Source organism: Hylaeus anthracinus, unplaced genomic scaffold (assembly GCF_026225885.1).
Source record: "Hylaeus anthracinus isolate JK02 unplaced genomic scaffold, UHH_iyHylAnth1.0_haploid 11981, whole genome shotgun sequence".
In the NCBI taxonomy this organism is placed as follows: Eukaryota; Metazoa; Arthropoda; class Insecta; order Hymenoptera; family Colletidae; genus Hylaeus; species Hylaeus anthracinus.
Window position 1 is genome coordinate 2,755,824 of NW_026534329.1, and position 20,375 is coordinate 2,776,198.

General features: G+C 42.5%; 2 protein-coding genes across 3 annotated transcripts in view; both read left to right on the forward strand.

Moving 5' to 3' along the window:
* The window catches only part of LOC128885399 (zwei Ig domain protein zig-8-like), a 349,005-nt gene extending 345,531 nt beyond the window's left edge, over window positions 1-3,474 (forward strand). The window contains exon 6 of one of the 2 annotated variants that reach the window (XM_054139430.1): window positions 640-3,474. In XM_054139430.1, the coding sequence (XP_053995405.1) occupies window positions 640-731 (92 nt within the window). In that variant the 3' untranslated portion in view covers window positions 732-3,474. The remainder of the gene's footprint in view (window positions 1-639) is intronic. The other variant, XM_054139431.1, reaches the window with a different exon arrangement.
* LOC128885395 (serine/threonine-protein kinase tricornered) overlaps window positions 1-20,375 on the forward strand; it is a 249,157-nt gene that overhangs the window by 102,639 nt on the left and 126,143 nt on the right. The window lies entirely within an intron of this gene.

The window sequence follows — 20,375 nt, forward strand, 5'->3', positions numbered from 1 at the left end:
GTACCAGGTCGAGTACAATAATTCTCCGAGTTCTCTAATTGCGTACGGTTTCTTCCTTGCCTCATTATCAGATCGAGCATTCCGTGACCGATTATTATCTTGCTCGTTCTTGGAAAGAAAATTAATATACTCGCACGTTCAATGGCACGGAAGTTTTTATCGGGCGAATAAATAACGAAGGAGAACGACCATTCTCCGGGTATTAATTTAAAATTGATGAACGCCAAAGAAAGGTAGACCTGAAGGAAAAGAACGCACACCCGCTTGGCTTCGTTCGATACTGCGTTTAATTAATGAACCCTTCTTCTTCGCGCCGATTAATGGATTCGCCGCGCGAAGAGGTAATATTGATGCATGGGTGCATTTGGAAACGCGCTTTGCATCCTTTGAGGTGAACACGTTTCTTGCAATAGCAACATCCGAATGTACACTGTCGGTTATATGTATTGACGCACATTTGTGCAAAATGAGATTTCTTGAAGAATAGCATTTTTCGTTGGTTTTATTCTCGTGATTTAATTAAAATATACGTTCAGTTTTATTTAAATATTTAAATATTTTTGAAAACGAAGCACCATTTACCTACACACAAATCGAACCGACGTCTTCAGAAAATTTAAGTGTTGTCCCCTGTTTCAGGAGAGTATCCCGCGGCAATGCAGCACGGCGGTCAAGCCAAGCAACCAAGGCTCTACTCCCTTCTGCTCTGTCTGTGTCTGCTACTTTACTAACTGTCTCAACCCCCTCGCCCAACGCCCCTTCCCCCCTTGGAAGACCACCCTATCCATCGAACCAGTCGACGACGGTTATCGAGGGACTTCCACCGTGATATCCACCGATCGTGGGACGACGAACGCCGTCGTAGAGACTCCTCGGGTTCGCGCGACCAGGGACCAGTGGTGGTGCAGTGACACGGTAAAAAAAAAAAAAAAAAAAAAAGAATTCTGGCGACAGGTGCGTCGAGTGAGATCGCGCGGACGAGAAAAAGGGTACTCGCGTGCCTCGACGAAACGTCCTCGAACCGAACCTAAACGTAACCGTCAGCGTGGATCAACACGAGTGGCCGAGTCGTGAAAACGCGACTGGATACGCCCTCGTGGCGTTAACACCGAACGAAGCCGATCACCACGCGAAACCAGGCCCTGTGGTGAACGTCGACGGTACGTGTTTCGACGGTACAGCGCTCGACGGTGCAACAAAGTGACTGATCGTGATCGCAGGCGCGAACACATGACGACGGTGCGAGGCAACGTAACGCGGAAATAATGCAGCTGGTCGCGAAACGATTAAACCCGAGCCGGTCGCGGGACAAACGGAAATTGAGATGGCGAAAGACGCGGAGCAGGGGTCGAAGGGGGGAGGAGGAGGGGGAGGGGGAGGGGGGGGGGACTAGCGAGACGGGACGAGGGTGACGGCGAACGGAACAAGCGCCCGAGGGACAAAGGTGTGGATCAGAGTACAAAGGATCGCCTTTCCTCCGCAATTATTCAGCCACGCCGACACGCGGAATGTGTACGGAAGAGGAGAAACGGAAAGCGGTAGTGGAAAGCCCGGGAACACCGATCGACAGCCGGATCCGTTTTCCATAGGGCGCGTCATACCTCGTTCGCCGCGAAAAGGGCGACTCGTCGCCGCGCAAACCCCGCAATTTCGATCCTCGATCCACGCCTGGCCAAAGTCCTTTCGTCGTTGTACCCTTGTTCTGCCACGACGCGTGGGACTCCTGGAATTCGAGCTGAAAGTGGGAATCACGAGTCGGACACGTCGTACGGTTGCGTGGGAACGAGTATGTACCTGACTGTGGCGCGCGTGGTCTCGGTTGAAATTGTATGATGTTGACACCTTCTGTTGTAGTAGGACTTTTAGGAGGGAATTTGAGTCGAGCATCGGAGTGCAGGAGTCAAGCATGTGTGAAAATGAATTCGTACTTGTATGGCAAGGGATTGGTCGTGTCCTTGTGAGACTCCTGGTGAGGAGTTTGAGTCAAGATTTGGAAAGCAAGAGCCACGCGGTGGTGTGCGAGTGAGTTTGTACCTGACTGTGGTAAGTGTGGTTCCATATTAAATTGTATGCCAAGAGATCTACCCCTTGTTCTGCAACGTGCAAGACTACTAGTAAGGAGTTTTGGTCAATCATTGAAAGACAGAAGACAGGCACGTCAGACGAGTGTATGCAAGTGAGTTTTTTTTCTTGATTATAGCACCAATGGCAAGGGGTTGAACTCTTGCAAAGTGCGAGACTCGTGTTATGGAATTCAATCCAAAAAATAAAAAGCGCAAGTCAGGCATGTATGGAAGGATGTAAGCGGGTTTGTACCTGACTGTGTTAACCCCTTATCTTCCAACGATGTGTGAGATTCGTGGTACGGAATTCAGGGTGTAAATTATTGGGGCAGTCTGGCATTTTGGAACGAAAAAGCGATTTCTTATAGGTAGAATAACTAATTCAAATTAATGCAATATTGTGTTTTTTTGTGAACAATATTCGAATTGCTGTTCTTTTACATTCAGTCATTCATTCAAAAGCAAAATGAAACGTACACTTAACAAGTAAATGTATAAACAAGTAAATGTATAAAATGTAACGAACAATTTTTTAAATTTTACCAAGATTCTTTCCAAACGCTTTCAATATTAAAAACCTTAAAGAATTGCTTTTTATATATCGAGTTTTTCATCCGAAATTGCCAGACTGCCCCCCTAAGTGACGCTGCGTCGCGCGGGGCCCCGTTTTGCGCGTAATTGCGTCGGTACACGATTAAGCGTAACGAATTTTAACGCGAGCAAAATGAAACGCGACGGGCACGGAGCAATTAATTCGCCGCTATCGCGACTCGATCGTAATACGTTTATTTACTTCGGCAACCGACACATCGCGCGGATAAAGCTGCGCCGTATGGCAAAGTGGCGTCTCCTGTATCGATTAATGCTTAACAGACGGTGCACGCAACGGAGTCGAATTCTCGTGGAAATCCTTGTCGGATACCGAGATATCTTCCTAGTCGGAGGATTTGCATACGTGTATTCCACGCTGCGCGACCAATTGTTTAACTGCGACACGACATCTAACCGTCGGCCTCTTGGGATTAAGAAAAAGCAACGACCACGATGCATTAGAAAGGTTTCAATTGTATATTTTTGATATTTCTTCGCTCCTTCTCAAAGGAGTGATTTTTTACTGCGTTCCTGTAGTTAACTTGACTCCGTGATTCTTTCCATCTTGTATAATTGGGTGTTTGGACTCTGAATCGTTCAATTGCAGTATAATTATTGTTTACTTGGAATGTTAGGTACACGTGTCGTTGACGAAACATTCATTGAATCTCGACGTTGAAAGTATGTCAGGTAAAATTGATTGCGTCACACCATTTTAACCGTTCAACATTTCCTTTTTGGATTAATATTCGTAACAGTTTTAATATCCTGTTTCGAAGGTTATCGATTTCATTAACGAATGCATGGGTCGCGTTTTTCATGTAGACGTGGAACGAGCGTTGGAAAGCTCGAACATTAGCATATCGATTTTTTTCGAGTAATTAGTACGAGCGGTAATTTCTGAACGATGTATGTCGAGACTCGACAGTGATACTCGCACTTGAAATAACGTTCGAAGTAAAAACAGAACCTGTTCGTTATTCCTGTCCATTCTAGCTTGCGGAAATCGCCGATAAAAGTTCGCGAAAATTTCTCATCGCCGCGGGAAATGAAAAATCTCACTCTACCAAGAAAATCCTAGAAATCTGGGAGAGATGAAGAACGAATATAATAGATACGGGCGAGAAGCGAGAAGCTGAAGGAAATGTGAAGTAAAATCGGAGAAGGAACTCCATGACATATGCAACGTGCAAGCAACTACGGTTATTGATCATTTGATATCGAATCAATATTAAACCAGTATGATCAAAATTATGTTTAGCTTCTGAAATAAATTACAATGTGGGATATTGAACACAGATAATAAAATATAAATTAAACAATAAATTTTAATTAAGTAGAACTTCAAATTGAAGTAATTCCTCAGTTTTCAGATCTTCAACGCAGACGAAAGGTTCCATTTATTGTTTATACTGTTAATTCTAGAGAAAAGGCATTCGGGGCATATTTCCTCCTTCCGTAAAAATCCACCAATTCAAAAAGGAATCGCTGTCTATCCAACAATTTTGACAGTTTTATTTCCAAAGTCATTTTTTTACGAAAATGGCTGACCATTAGCGAGCAGAATCTAGGATTTGTTTATACCCGTTTGCTACAATATTTTAAGTCTGGCTTCATCCTGGAAAAACACTCGCTCAGATGTTCCCGTTGTAAGTTATAGTCAGTCGTCAATTGCAAATATCCAACAATCACGTTCGTATGAAATCCGAGCCAAATAATAAATCTCGAACGTTGCGCGCTTTACTTTTTCTACTCCATATATTTTATGATATATGACAACCTTTCAGTACGAGCGTATTTTTTTTTTGTTTTTTTTTTTTTTTTTTTTGTTTCCTTTTTGTCCCATCGCAGATAGAAACGAACAATCGAACGATTCCAAAGAAATGCAAAGTATATTGGAGAGAGCGATTCCCAATGAAACCTCCCAGGGAATCGTTTGCGACACAAACGGGGAATAATAAATTCAATGCAAATAACTTCTTCGGCGAATGTATTAAATTTAATGGCTGTTTAATGGGCGAATGGAGCTCGATGAGACGTTGAAAGCTGGCAGAAGGAGGACAAATCTAAGCAATCAGTTCCTCCCTTTACGCGCGCCTGCATACAATTATGGTTTAAATTATAATTTTTTATACGATCCTTGGTATCAGGTTATTGAACGAGTCTTCACGTATTTTTATTTAGAGAGACGAATTAAAAATATTAATCATGAGAGGCTTCTTTTGCAGATTCTTTTTCTAGATAAAATAACGTATCAATATCTTTTTCTGTATCTCATTAATAAAGCATGGTAATATCAATGAAATTAATAGTAGTCATTATTATTCCATATTCGATGTATGACTCTAGTTGATGAAATACATTATCGTTGATACAAGTAAACACTATTTTATTTTTAATATTTCATATTAAATAATCTCATTCTGTCGATTCGTTAATAAAATATGTCTCAGTAAAATAATTCCTCCTATCATTTTTCACTCATAAATTGACTGTTTTTGAAGAAGCTACGATTCCGAAAAAAAAAGCGAAGTACCACTTTGTCTTGATATAAATTAATATATTAGCAAAGCAACGACTCTGTTTTAATAATCGGTGTCTTAAAGACGGAGTTACGATTGCCAATAACAATTTATTTGCGAATTAGTCCCGAGAAGAAGGTAAAATATCTTAAACGATACAATTTTGACGACTCTTATTCTTTTATTGGATCGCGCGTTTCCCGCATTGTTGGTTCCACGATGATTAATAAAACTTGCCGAGATCGAGGGAGAGCGAAAAAATAAACCATCCGGAAATATGAATAATGAATGAAAACCGGGGAAACGTTTTTAATCCGCGGACTCGATGCGGACGACCGCGGTCCGGAAGTCGAAGTAATATCTAGTAGTGGGGCAAACGTGATTAAAAAAGTTTCCGCGGAGGGGGAGGGGGGTAATGCTACGACCCGATTACACGTAAGAACACTTCTCTCGTCGCCGCGTGAATAATCGCGTCTTCATAACATCGGCGGCGTTCCTGTACAACGATTCTTCCTGCTGGGGCTGGGACGTTTTATCAAACTTTTCCTTACTCGAAGACACGAACTCGATATCAGAGGACTACTCAAATGTTATCAAAGGAATGTAGCTGTTATATAACTAACACGTACGTATTCGTCATCTTATGAGAGAACAAAAATTATTTGACGAAATATCGATATATCAAAATATTAAATAATTCGAGACCCCAGCCCTACATTCGACTTCCACCTCGATTTCTCCAAGTCCAGGCACTATTTCATACCGCACGCAGTTGCAGTAGATTTCCCTCTCCTAAAAATCAGCCAGTTCCTGTGCAAAAGGGAGGAAGGAACGATACGGCGGTGAGAAAAAAAGAAAGCTCGCGAAACAAACGGTTAAAAAAAAAAAGCACACACAACTGAGTAGAACAAGGGCCAAAGACGGTGGCGGCGGCTGCAACAACGCCAGGCGTTCTCCGGGCGCCATTTATCAAGCTAAACGCGAGGTGCACCGCATAATGTTCGCACCGAGGTTCTCCACCCTCAACCCTCAAGTGGAGGCGCCTGCGTTGCATAATGCGCCCCCGTGGATCGCCGCAGAAATTCGCGCGTGTACGCACGCACATACACGCGCGCGTATGGCCGAGACTGGGTCTCTCCAGAAGCGTTTGGATTACGTCCGATCAAAGCGCTGACCGATTAGGATTGCTCGTCTGACAGTCGCGTTGCCCCTTCGAGATTGCTTGTCCGCTGTCGCGTTAGCGAGATGTGTCCTCGTCGATGTTTGCTCGCGTCCAATACGAGCAAACTCGGATTCTGGGTGAATTTATTAAACCCCCTCCGGCCGTTTATCGATTCTCCGCTCCTTAACGGTGAAATAAAAATTTCGCACTGGGCGGACTTCTTCGCGGTAATCTATGATTATAAAACTTTACGCCATTAGAGCCTGATGGGATCTTAATTGGATTCTTTGCTGCGGTTGATCGACATTGCGACGCGATGGGAGACGATACAGAAGGGAAACTGTTGACGAAGTTTTATGGTACTCGGTATTCGTGGGAGGAAAATAGAGTGGTTTATGTATAGTGATTGAGGTTTTCGGTACGTGCGATTAATCATATTCTATAAAAATATTTGTTGGATGTTAAAAATCGAACGCGAAAATAAAATAAATTGCCTCTGTAAGTAGAATCTAAATATTTTGCTATCGTTGGCAGGACGATGCCATAAAAGTGAAAGTCGTTAAATTTAACTGAAATCATTTCAAATCATCAGAACTCTTATTCGTTCAAGTATAAAAGTCCGTCCCAACGGAATACGTGTAAATGAAACGACTAAATGATCTGCGGCGTGCAGGCGACCACCTATCGATATTTTTACCCATCGTTCCCATTTCAAAACATCGCGAACATTTCCCATGAATATTAAACGAAACAATATCTGACGCGGACATGCACCCGTCGTTTCAACGTCGCGAAATTCGATCGCAAGCTAGATCTATTTTGCCAAAGTTGCAACGAAAATATTTGCTCGCCAAAGTCGAACATCATAACGAACCGCTATTCAACATGGTTGAACAACGAAAAATCCCTATCGTTGCAAAGGCGTCGAAAGGGATGTAGCTCGAGCGTTCTTCGTTTCTTCCGATTTTCTTTTTGAATGACACCGCTAGCTTTGCTTTATTTACAATTTTATTTTCCACAAGGAACAAACAAATGATTTAATATAAATAAAACATTTAGAGAGGCGTACCTGCAAATTTTTAATTTCACATTGTACACGTACAAATGCAATTTTTATTTAAAATTAGTAAGAGTGTTCAGCAATTAGTCATTAATTACGTTATTAAACCACGTACAACACCGAAGCCTGCCTAAAGGATTTCATTGTTTGTTCATTCTAATTATATTGATTTAGCGAAGGCAGCCCGCTGAAATAACAGAGCGTGGAGTGGCGGAGTAATGGCTGGACCACAATTATATAAACTCTCGTGTATCATAGAAATGCATCTAAACTTCGTGCCCGTGTAATTTCAGCTTCAGAACCGCGAATGTTCCGTGGATTATATTGAAAGCGTTCTGGCGGTTCGAGATTGTTATTCCCGCGCGGTCGACTCGCGACGGGCGTGGCGGGGGTGTACCAAAAATAACATTTATTTCCGTCAGCGATAAATACGAGGAAAAAACTCGGTACGAGGAAAAAGAGAAAAAGAGGGAAAGACAGTTGCCTGGACAAACAAAGATAATACGGAGCCACCCTTATCGATCGTTTATCGTTAACCTGACAGCGATGCTTATTTATCCCGATTCCTAAAAACTCTTTACACGAAACGGAGGACGACACGCAACCGTGGAGTGGACCTTCGAAATTTCGGACCCGAAATAACCGATCGACCTCGGGAAGCCAGGAATTTCTGACAGTGATTTTTACCGCGCGAGACCTATCCCGATTGAATTCAATATCGAAGTGTGCTTCTCCTTTCTCTCGCAAGCTTTCGCGAGGGAAATTCAAAGCGACCCAGATTAAAACCGACTAGAAATTCTGATTCGAAAATACGGTTCACCGCGGCACAAAGGGTACGCAGGTAAAGGTAGACGAGAGAGGAGGCGTAGGTAAATGAGAAGATGTCTGGGCAAAGAAAGAAAGATGACACTTCTCTCGCTTAACGACCGTTCCCGAGTCACGCTTGCCGCATCATTTATTTCGTTGGGTACGAAGGGTAGCGCCAAAGGAATATATCCCGTCGTTGCGGGCTGAAAAATAATTATAAATAGCCTGGATTGTCCGTCGAGTCGCTGGTTGATGCTTCCGGCGAAGGAAGAATCTTTGATTACTCTTCGGGAAACGAATATAAGACGGTCTTAATGGCCGTTTCTCTGTGTTCCCTATCTTCCTGGCAATTTATCTCGATGCGGACGAAAGAAACTGAAGTTGATTTTTATTATGACGAGGAGCTCGTTGAAACTCTTGAATAAATTCAAACGGCGATCGCGTCTCTCTTAACCCTTTTAAAATGGAACGATCTGTCATTAAATGGAACACCTGCAGTGTTGCAAAAGTAGAACATCGTTGCTGTATTTCCATAAATATTCTTTATTTTGTGTTAATTTCCGTTTTATACAGATTGTATCAAATTGAAATGTCTGAAAGATTACTTTCGAAAACATACATTTGAAAAATTGCCTGTACCAACAAAGTCCTTCTTAAATTACTCGATTACTACCAACACTTTTGCCACAATTTTGTATAACAGTTACCGAAGTAGAGACCTAATTACATCGATAAATTAATTCCCTCGTATAAAGGTACACAAAGTACAATATTGGTTGTTCTAGTGTCAATATCATGAAGCATTCAGAAATTTAATATCGAGACATTCTGGCGAGGAATTTCCTGCGCATAATTTCCAACATACCGATTAACACGCTGTAACATAGCTATTTACAATTTATAATAGTTTTCAACATCGACAAATTAGCGTTGTATTAAAACAGGGATGGAAAAAATCAGGAGAAAGGTAACGAATTACATTGAACGCAGAAAGACCTTTTTACGCGGGCGTGCCCTCGAAAGGCGTATTCTTCGTTTATATTTCGGTTTGCGACTTCAATAGCTAAATCAGAGAGCGCGGTGCGCCAAATGTGTCGTCGCAGCGTGGATTAGTATTCACCCCGTGACGCGAACCGAGCAAGAGAAATCTACATGTCGTTTTATACAGTTGTCGTATCGTGCTCCGAATGAAAAGCGACCGGGACCTACGTCGAACGTCACTGTATATCCGCATCAAAGCAATTAGTCGGTTTTTATCGCGACTCCGCGGCGCGTTGCCTCGAAAATTCGATCGAATCTGTCCACTGGATCGAAACTTATGTCCACTTTACGCTCGTTCACTTTAACTCCTTGCGGTCGTACTTTACTCAGGCGTGACAGTCGTGTCGATTGAAATTATTTTTGGAATCAATCCAAATCAAGTGTACTTTTTTTTCTTCGATATATTACCCTTTCTTCGAGTCGAAAAGTGAGTGCTCTGTACGAAATGTCGTAAAATTTGTATAATAATATCCCTAAAAGGATAGGATTTGTGGACGTATCGAAATTTCACACGTCTGACCATAAACGTCTGTGACTACTTACTCTTGAACCGTGAAACGCTGGAACTATCGAGTTTGTGTTTAACGCACTGTGTTTCACCCTTATCTTCGTCATTTATTTTTCGTAGCAATTTACCATACAGAAGGTCCCAGTTTTTTCGGATCACGTTTTCAAAATTCCACTAAACCATATAAAATCAAAAGTACACAATTGTTCGATGGCGCCCGGAGCAATTCACCAAAACATCGATCTTAAATATTTTCATTTAATTTAACCTCGACTTTAAAAGAAAATATGCAAAGAAAGAAGAAAAATAAAAAAAAACTTGAACTCACTTTAATAAAATAAACTTTGTTAGGTTCCGCAGCCTAAATAATGTTTGACCGCACAGAGTTAGGTGTATTCCACGTATCCGTGTTATTTTTATCTACACTTTGTACTGAAACATATTCAATGCGCGAACGAAGATGCGTTTCCCGACACCCAAACGACGCGATCGACTGTATACGATTTCGGTGCAACGATCGAGAGTCCGTTCCAAAATCAAATTTCACCGGAGCGACATTCGAATCGGTGGTAGTATTTGCGTGTGAAATGTGCGTGAAATGTAAACGATCGCGGCAGGCCGTGTAACAATCTTCCTAATTTCAGAAATCGTCGTGGATATCGGCTTGCGTCGTGCAGCGCATGCGCAAACCAAGACACAAGAAAAAGAGAAAAACAATTGCGTGACACCGATGTACCATTAATGTACCGCTGACCCTTTCACGTGTGAAACAGTATACCAACGAGAAGTGAATAATCAATCAAAAATCATAAGGACACAATTTTGATAAATTCATTACGATCACAATCGCGATTTTTTATTATCAAAATGTACTCTCGAACGTTAACTCTCACACGGCTGAGGTCTCATGGGCTCAAACTTGCAAGGAATGTGATACTTTGATCAACGTATTTGGGACGAAGATGAGCTTGTCTCTATAAAACACGATGTCTGTAGTGAGAACAAAATTGATTGACTGCTCGCGGAGACTCGGAAGTTGTCCCCCACTCTGCAGACATTTAGGTACACGCCTCCTGTTTTCCAAACTGTTGTGGTGTAAAAGTAGGAGTTGCGACCTTGACGGCCAGTTATACATTCTCCAAATATGGCAGGGGAAGAAGACGTATCCATATTTAATGAAAGTATCATCTTATTAATTGGTTAGAGACGAATTTTTATGGGAAATTATGTTTAGAAATCTAACAAACTAAAACATTATATAGATGAAGATTCAATGAAGAGAAAGAAATTAATCACAATTAAAGAGTAACACATCAAGAACATTCTCGGATAAATATTATTAAAACATTCGTCAAATTTAAATTCCTTCGAACGGAGAAATTTATATGACATGAACATCTAGCTACGAAGAGATTATAGTAGTTGGATCAAAGTTAACTGGCTGTTCAAGGACGCTGAAGGATTACCCCTACTTATTCCTCATCCCGTCGCGTAAACCTGCACGTGCACGCTCTCTGCATCTCGAACAAAGAGAGAAACTGACATGACGTAATACAATGCTATTTCGCGGGAATTCCAGAGGTTCAGGGGCAACCCTCCATCTTCCTTACCATGACAAAGGAACGCTGGATAATGTTACCTTATGTGCACGCGTCTCATACGAGCTCGAAACACATCGCAGAGGGGGTCAAAGAGACTTTGCCTATGCATGAAACAAACGCAACGACAAGGGGTGTGTTTGGCTTAATTCAGGGTGATGGAGTGACCTTGAGCAGTGAATTGACCGCGATCGAACTGTAGTTTCAGATTGAATCGATGAAAATCCGTCGTAGAAATCACAAACGAACGAGCCTTCGCCGTCTGAGAATTAATCCAAGGGAAACGTTTCATTCTACGATTAGGTTTTTAGAATTAGTTTACGAAACACTTGTATACGCGAAAGGGTTGCTAGAGAAACAGAAAGGGGACGTAGTTCGCCTTCGGTCACTTCGGCTAACTTGTATCGAGGAGATTTTAACCAGTCTTAACGATCAGTGTACTTTCCTCGGATGTAAATATGTATTTAAATACCGTTTAGTTGTATTAGTTGGCTTGGACAATATCTAACGACGACGACATACTGCACGGCCGTTACACTACGATTCGTTTTGTATGATACGCTGTACATGTATATTTTGAGCAACGGACGACAATTATTACTTATAATATCGTTGAACAAAAAAAAAAAAAAATGGGCAAAAATGAGAGAGAAAAGGAGAAAGGAATAAAATACCAGAGTTTACTATGAACGTTAAGGAAGAGAGGAGGCAAGGAGAGAAACTAATTAACTATTAACGTCGAGATAAAAAAAATAAAATAAAATAAAACATAAAACGATACGTCGTTTCACAGTATAACCACGATCACGTGTAACATAAGAGCTCTAGTAGTTTGATAAATCGAGTGTAAAAGATTACGTCTAACATTATATCGATATGCGTAAAGTATACACCGTAATTACTATAACGCAACATTACTGCCGTTGTGACGTTATCGCCTAGTCAGTGTAAAAAAAAAAAAACAAAAAAAAAATCGAAAAGAGGAGAAACTCAATTGCAACCGAATCGCGTCTCACGTTCGCTCGACGAATGGACAGAAAGGAACTGTGAATATATATTTACCCGTGTATCAATCGGTTTTTCGTGTGCACGCGTGGTGCGTATGTGTGCGTGAGTGTCTAACACACATGGGAATTCTGTCGAGGAGGGTGAGAACTTTGGCGATCGCGGCTTTTCGTAAATCTTTCGCGGAAACTGTACGTAGACGTTGGAGAAACGTACCAGAACATCTCGAGCGGAAGGTAACGCAAGAAATATTCGCAAGTCGTGTCGGTACCAACACATCGCCCGCATAAAAAACATGGTACTCCTCGCGGTGGTTCATTTGTTACCCTGGCCACGGGGAGAAATGTTCATGACTCCCTTACGAAGCCAGCTTGCGTTCCTTCTCGTTCCCCCTGTGCGATTTCGCGTGAATTACTTTCTTGCGATGCCGCTGAACATGTGCTGCGCAACCATACTGTTCCGCGAGTATGGAAAGGTAAGGCAGAGAGACAGAGAGGAGAGATAGAAGTGTTCCACGATTGAGTGGAACTGGTGGTTTGGCTATGGACAATTGAAAAGAAATATGTTTCACAGTGATTCTCTAGAATTTCAGTTATTACAGCAAGGGTTACTTGGTTGCTCAAGATCATTCGAAAGCTATCCCTTCCTGTGGTTACTCCCACTCCTCTTGGGCAAAACTTTCAGCATACACTTGTTGTTTCTTAACCAGTGGAATCATGATTTTAATCGGGTCTAATATTGTTTCCATTATATTAAAAATATTGATTCCAGACTATTATACACGAATTTTATTTTTTATCTCAAAATTCGAGCTTAAAAATTGGGCTTAACTACAACCACATTTGATCGTTTAAATTGCGCAGCCCTAAGTCAGCGTGTGAAACGACCGTATCAATTTTCATAAGAACCTCTTGTGACAAAGTTTGTTGAAGCGGGGAGTTTGGAAAGTGAATCCAGTCTGTGTAAGAATAGCTACTCCGCATCGCGCGAGACGAAGGGACAAGGGACGAGCGCAAATACTCGTTGAAAGGGACGTTTCGCGTGTCGAGATGGAATAGAATAGCGCGAAGACGGACGCTAATGGAGTCGACGCGAGTGAAACGGATCGGATCCGAAGTGGACTCGTGAAAAAGTTTCGTCGATGTCGAGGGGATAATGGATCATCGCGAGGCGATGAAAAGGAAATTAAGCCGCGTCGTCAAAGTTTTCACGCGGCGGCCCTTGGGCGAGTCCGCGACGGTTTTCCAACCCGGCTCGAATAGAGTTATTAATTGTGAATATGTAAGTAACTGGCGGAGAGTGCCGGGCGAGAGTAAAATTTATTCGACGAATTAAAAAGCTTGATTGGGAAGATTGTGGAGGTAAGAAGGCGAGGAGTGGGCGGCTTGATTTCTTCAATCGTTCGTTTCGGAGAGAAAAGATGGCGGTAAAGGGGAACGAGTCGGGGGCAAAGTGAGACACAAAGAGAGAAACGAGAGGAGAACGGCGAAAGAAGTCGAGGAAAGCGACGAAGGTAGAAACGCGAAAGTACTCGTCGACAGCGAACCGAACGGGGGGTACTCCGTGGAAAACTTTCGAAGACTTTTCCAGACTCGAGTCGCGTCTCCGACCGCTGAGATTGTTTCCAAGGCCACAGTCATTCGCGAAACGAAAGAATTATCTCGCTGGAACAAATGGTTCTCATTGTCTGAGACGATGGGATTGTTAAACATGAAGAATTTATTCGAGTGCGACTGGCAATTCGTTTGAACCGAACTGCGATACAGCAGACACCCTTACGATGCGGTTAATGGTCGCGCGTTCTAGGAATCCATGAAGCTTTTTTTCATGTGTTTTGTCAAACAGAGGAGAATTTAAAAAGTGAGTAAGTGATAGGAAAAATGCACTGTTACTTCGAATCAAATTTGTTATGAGTGGAAGTACGAAATCTTTTTGGTTTCATTGAAAAATGTTAAAAAAGATCAGATACATTTTACATATTTTCATAATTAATTTAAAAAATTTTAAAATACTTTTAGTATAATGAACATAGACTTTTTAATCGAGTTGTTGCATAGAAAATAATACACCGCGTTGTAAGGAGGGTTTCCTGTATTCGGACCGTTGATTTCGAAACAATCTCGATGCGCCACGCCAAGGATTGTCTTTTTCGTTAACGAAATTTCGACGTAGCGGCGGTGTTTTTCGAGTGACTGTATATTTTTCGCCTTTTATTCGCGCGTTACGATGTATTTGTTCTCCGAATAGAGTTCGCATTTGCCGTCAGCTGGAAGTCATCTCGACTAGCGAAGCAGGGATTTACAGCGGCGCTCGTTACCGGAGTGGAACATCAAAACACGTCTCGCCTTTGAAACTTCGTGTACTTCAGTTTCGCGTTGGTGTTGCGCGGCTTTAGATACCCTCGAATAGCCAATAAATCGAATAAAAGGTGACCGCATTCTATGAATTTCATTCGGGCTGCCAGTTCATTCGACGTGAGCCGCATTCGCGCGAGTGGTGGAACAAGAGAGAGACGAGAGCGTAAAGAAAAAATATGTGAGTGTAAATACTGTCGAATTACTTCAATTATCCCAGTCTCGATCGTTCGAGGATACACTTAAATGTAACGTAACACGGTGTGAAAAATTGCGTCGTGGTCGAAACAGCGTCAAACGACCGGGAGAAGAAAGAGAGTTCACTTGTACATCTGTCCTTTTCAGTTACACCAATCGAACTGTCAACCCTTAGACACGGCTACTTAACACGAGAAACAACTTTCATCCGTTTTACATCTAAAAGAAACAAAAAAACCCTTTACGTTCCAGAACACGCCGTACCACTCATAGATAGGCTAAGATATACTTAATAAGTGTTTCGTCTAGCCTACGATGTATATTGTATCTATAATCAGAAATAAAATTATCGATCGTAAACCCCCGTTGGCATTTTCGATGGCTGTGAACAGATATTTAACCGCTGCTGTGCGCCGAACGATATTGAAATTTTCAGCGTTCCAGCGTTAAATGAACGGAGCCCTGTTACCCATGGAGCTACGCTGGACAAAGGTGAGCCAGGATATTGTTTGCCGAGCAAGAATGTTGCGTCTTCGTTACATTATTGACGATCGCGGTATATAGACCGGATTGTAATTATAACGGTCCACGGTAAGTTGAATGCGAATGACAATGACATTGTTGCCGTTATGACAAAGTGGAATTATTTTGGTATTATTTACGACACCCTGCAGCTCATTGTCGGTATTGTAATTCGCAAGGCGACTCGCTCAGGAAGAGAAGAACTGGATAGGGGAATAACTTATAGCGAGCTGATCGAGCACAAAAGCGATAATAGGTCAAAAACAAGATTCGAGGACAGGGTACAAATTAATTAACGCTTTCTTCGCGCGATGCGCATAAATAGCGAACGATAAAGCGACCGAGGGGCACGGACCAATTAAAGTCGACAAAGTTACAAAGCTTGATGTGTGGTAGAACGCTTGAAACCCTCCTGGATCGGGTCGGTTGAAGAATAAACGTTAGACACGCGACATACGAATTTGCATGGACAATACATTATCTACACGTGTAATGTGACATTCCCACCCCTCGATTACCGAAGCCAAGCCTGCTCGCAATTAGACCACCTGCGGTTTGGCCTCAGCTGATCTTCGCGATTATCTATTCTAATCCGTCGTGCTCTCCCCTAAACCTCTCAATTTGTCGTTGAGTGGTAATTTGATGATCATTCGTAAGATCTCGTCGAGGCGTAAAATAGGTGTATTTCGTTGGAGTGCGTGTACAAAATGTTAACGCTGCCTGATACCTACGTAGGTGATGGAAAAGGAGAGATTCGGTATTTTTCTCTGGCCTTTAAATGCAGTCCTAAATTCTTTTTATAAACTTTATGGCACTATTTTTATTTATAAACTGAAATTATGCGAATAAACGCACGCCCGACCAACAATTCAACGAAATAAACGTGACGTCTGGATCGGTCGAATAATGTTTCGTCCATCTCTGGTCTTAATCCGATCTTCTCTCCGCATCGTAACACGAAAGCAGCATTTGAAAAAATAACGGTAACGCGACGCGCGACATTTATCTGTCTGGCAACAAGCAGCCCGACACATCGAAATTCCCACTCGCGGAAAGAATCAAAGCGTCGGTGCAAAAAGAGACAGACAACGTTCCAACGGGAAAGAGATATGTATAAATATCCAGGAACACCGAGACACCAACGCTTCGAGCGAACTGTCGTCGTCGAATAAAGATTTCTACCTGAGCGTCGACAAATCCTCGCGAATCTTTCGTCGCGGACGAAACAATTCTCTGTATAAATAAAGCACTGCTGTCACGCGCGGAAGCTAGCGCAGAAAAACGCGTGGGTGGAATGGATTACACGTAGAAAATGTCCAGGTAGAGATGGTGGTTACTGTCAGTGAAAGTTGAACAATTATTCGACGTTTATTGGAAGTACTATTAAGGATGATGCAAGGATGATTTTTAAGGCTATTGAACATATAGTGTATTTTTGAAATTAGAGGGGCAAAACCACTTCGAATCCATCCTTCCCCAATCTCAGAAATGATAAAACTCTTACAAAACGAGTTCCACCCAAAAGAAATCCCACCCAGTCGTCGACCACCTCTTCCCATTCGCGATTATTAAACTGATCGCAGGCAGACGCAGCGAACAATGCTTTCGTAAAACCATTTCTTTTAATTCTCGTTTCCCACCACTGGGTACTCAAACGCTGGCGATGAGGAAAGGTGCGCCGAATGCATCGATGCGACGCGAGTAACGAGCTTTGAGGGCGGAGGGGCAAAGGAGATCCCATAAGAATTTATCAAGGACGACGCTGTAACGCGGTTCGAGGCGACGGGAAAGGAGGCGTCCCGCTGAAAGGGACGCAAGAAGAGATTTCGAGCCGTGGGTAGGAGTGGAGAACCTGCGCGCCTTGTTATTCAGGTATCGGTAGGCGGACGGATAAGGGGTGAGCCTGGCGCAGCGCGCGCTTTCTGTGGTATTGATTACAGCCTCCTATCCAGGTGCACAAGCAGGGTCAAATCTGCCCCTCTCTCCGCTTCCACGTCTACTCCTTCCTCCCTTTTCCATCTCCTCTTTCCCATCCAGCGAACGGGATCCCTCTTTCCTCTCGTCGCTTCTACCCTCTATCGCGTTTCCACGCTCTTTTTCCCATCCTTTTATCGCGTCTTCCGTCTCCCATCCTCTCCTCGTAGCCCCCTGTCCGACGTATTCGGTCCTTTCTCACCGGGCGCGCTGTTTCACCTGCACGCGAATCGAGCAAACAGAAGAAGAATCGCGTTAACGCAGCTGTGCGTAGGCGCGAGCCCTCGCGATCGAAAGGGTCGCTGGTTCTTAGGTTTTTCCGGGCATTTATATCGTTTGGAGGAGGAGTGATGTTAAAGACAGCGGTCAAAGGAGAGTATGACTGAGGGAGATATGAAGTACAGGGTGAGTGAGAAACTAGGAGTAAGATTAGGATGTTTGATTGAGGATGAGTCTATGGTCTTTCCTATGTTTGTGATTATTTATCTTGGTTATCCAACAACCTTTTTCTTATCACGATTGGTGTCTTTCGTGGGGAGAGACGATGCACCTTTACTCTGTATGTGAGAATGAGCAGCATTAGATGCAAATAAATCGCACGATAAATTACTATTAGAGCTTCGGCCCCCTGGCGAGGATCCTATTCAGAGTCTCAGTTTATTGTGTTTACTAGAAGAAGAGGAAGTGAGCACCGTAAAACCTTGATTTAACGGATTTGGAATTCTAGAGTTGTTGGTGATTCTTCTCTGGGTTGGTTAGAATTGGGTAATTTCTTGAAGATCGTCATCGAACGCGTACATTTCTTTTAAATAAATTTGGCGCTGCCTTGAATTGATCGAGTCCTATATTTTTTTTTTCTAGAAATCTTTGTGGCTCGAGTCTGCCCTGCGTAGACGGCAATCCATTCAGTTGAACGGCAGGATCGTTTTCGGGACCTTCAGTCAAGCCGACAGACAAAGACGAGTCAATCAATTCGCCCCCGTTTCGTCGCAGTCACCTGACTCCCTTTAGAATCGATCTGGTACCTGTAACCTGTCACATCGGGTTGTCACGCGTGTCCAAAGCAAACGAAACCGCTGCCAGAGATATTTTTTTTTTCCTTTTTTTTTCGCGTTTGAGGGATTGACGCTGCGGGAGAACTGGAGGATCGACCGTGAAAATTCCGCGAAACAGCGACTTCGCTTTTCCGCGCGTAATCGGATACGTTGGTTGCGCTAGAACAGCGTTGCTCTATAGCAGCTGGCTTCTATGGGGATTGGTCGACATCAATAATACGTATTTACCCGCTGGCAATATAATTCCACTCCGTAACGTGATACCTGTCGGATAGTATTCAATTACTCGCGTTACATGAAACGTTACCATCGTTACGCGAATACAACGGATGAGATTCTTTGGTTAATCCTTTCGTGCCTTGGCCTAGATGCAGTGATTATTTCTCTTTGAATGTACCTCATTATGTTTCGTCCTGTAAATGGTGGAATAACGAAAAGGTATTGTTTAAATATGTAGCTTGTAACAGGATATGCATTGATCTGGTTCATACGGTTATATTCGTAGACTATCTCGGCTGCTAGTAGAAAAGGTCTGTATATGGTCAGACCGATTCAGGAAGAGCAGTGATGTCGATAGAAATAATCATTGTCGGGTTTGCTACACTACGAGCGATAGAATCAAGTTTTCGGAACAAATTATGTTTAATAAAAATTCTGTCAATGTGTCAGTTTCCTAGATATTCTATAATATTCAGTAGAAAGAGTACATCAATGGTCAGACAGATCCAAGGCGCGCTGAGGCATACAATTAACTGAAAATGGAAAGAGCAAAACAAAACTACAAAGAAAAAGATAAAAATTAAGATTTCACTTTATGTTCTTTTCTGTTATTTATACTGTTAGTATAAACTCCTTAGACAATTTATAATATTTTAGAAATCTGTGAAGAGGAATATAATCTCATGCAAATTTAAACAAATCTATGGCTATAATTAAATCCATAAAATTAACGTGAACCCAAAATTGAATAATGAAATTTAAAAAAGAACTGAATAAACTAGCATCCTAATTCAATTGCCCCAGTTACCCATTCTACTAAATAAACGTTCTTCGCGAAGCCATCTTATTTCAACAGCGATATTTATAGTACAACTAGGTATAATCGTATCGCGTACACACTAACGATCAGCGAATTATCCTACCGCCAACAGCTCGCTTAATGCAACTACGTGTACGTAACATAGTAACGAGATATTATATTGCAAACCGCGCGCACGTTGCATCGCGTATTACAAACAGAGAGATAATCGATAGAACATTGTATTACAAAACACGCCCGAGATATCGATGGCTGCGTTGCAGTCTCAGTCGTACCTGCGAATACTACAATTTAAAAGGTCTCTCTGGTTTCGCACACTAAGAATTACATGTTATCTGAAATTTTTATTCGGAAGTCAGTGTATTAATTACAATCTCAGTACATACATTTCATTCTTTATTTATCTGTGTTTCGTTCAATTGTACGAATCTTATCAAGTTTATTGCCAAAATTATTTCTCATCTGCTGTACTAACCACCGATCGTCAAAGTTGAAGAGAGCACCACGTGAATTTCCCTTTCAAAGCGGAACCTCTCGCGGTCGCGTGGCAATTATTATTTCAAGTAGTGCGAATCGGTTCGCGCTGCTGTAAGTGCAATTTAGCCATTCGACTGGAGCATAATGCGCCAATTCGATACGCGATCCAGCGCGGCCTGAACGAGCGCTTTAAACTCGCAGAAAAACCCGAACGAGCCGCAAACAATCGATAACATCGTTTTCCAGCGGGAAACGGTTACGGTGCCCCCTTGGGCTCTATTTTTCGCATTACGATTATTCCCATTGGATATAAGGCGGAGCTAAGTTGGCCGTAAAAGAAAACGCGAGCCACGCTTTCGCGTCGTTAATAATGCATACAATCCCTAAAGACGCGTTTTG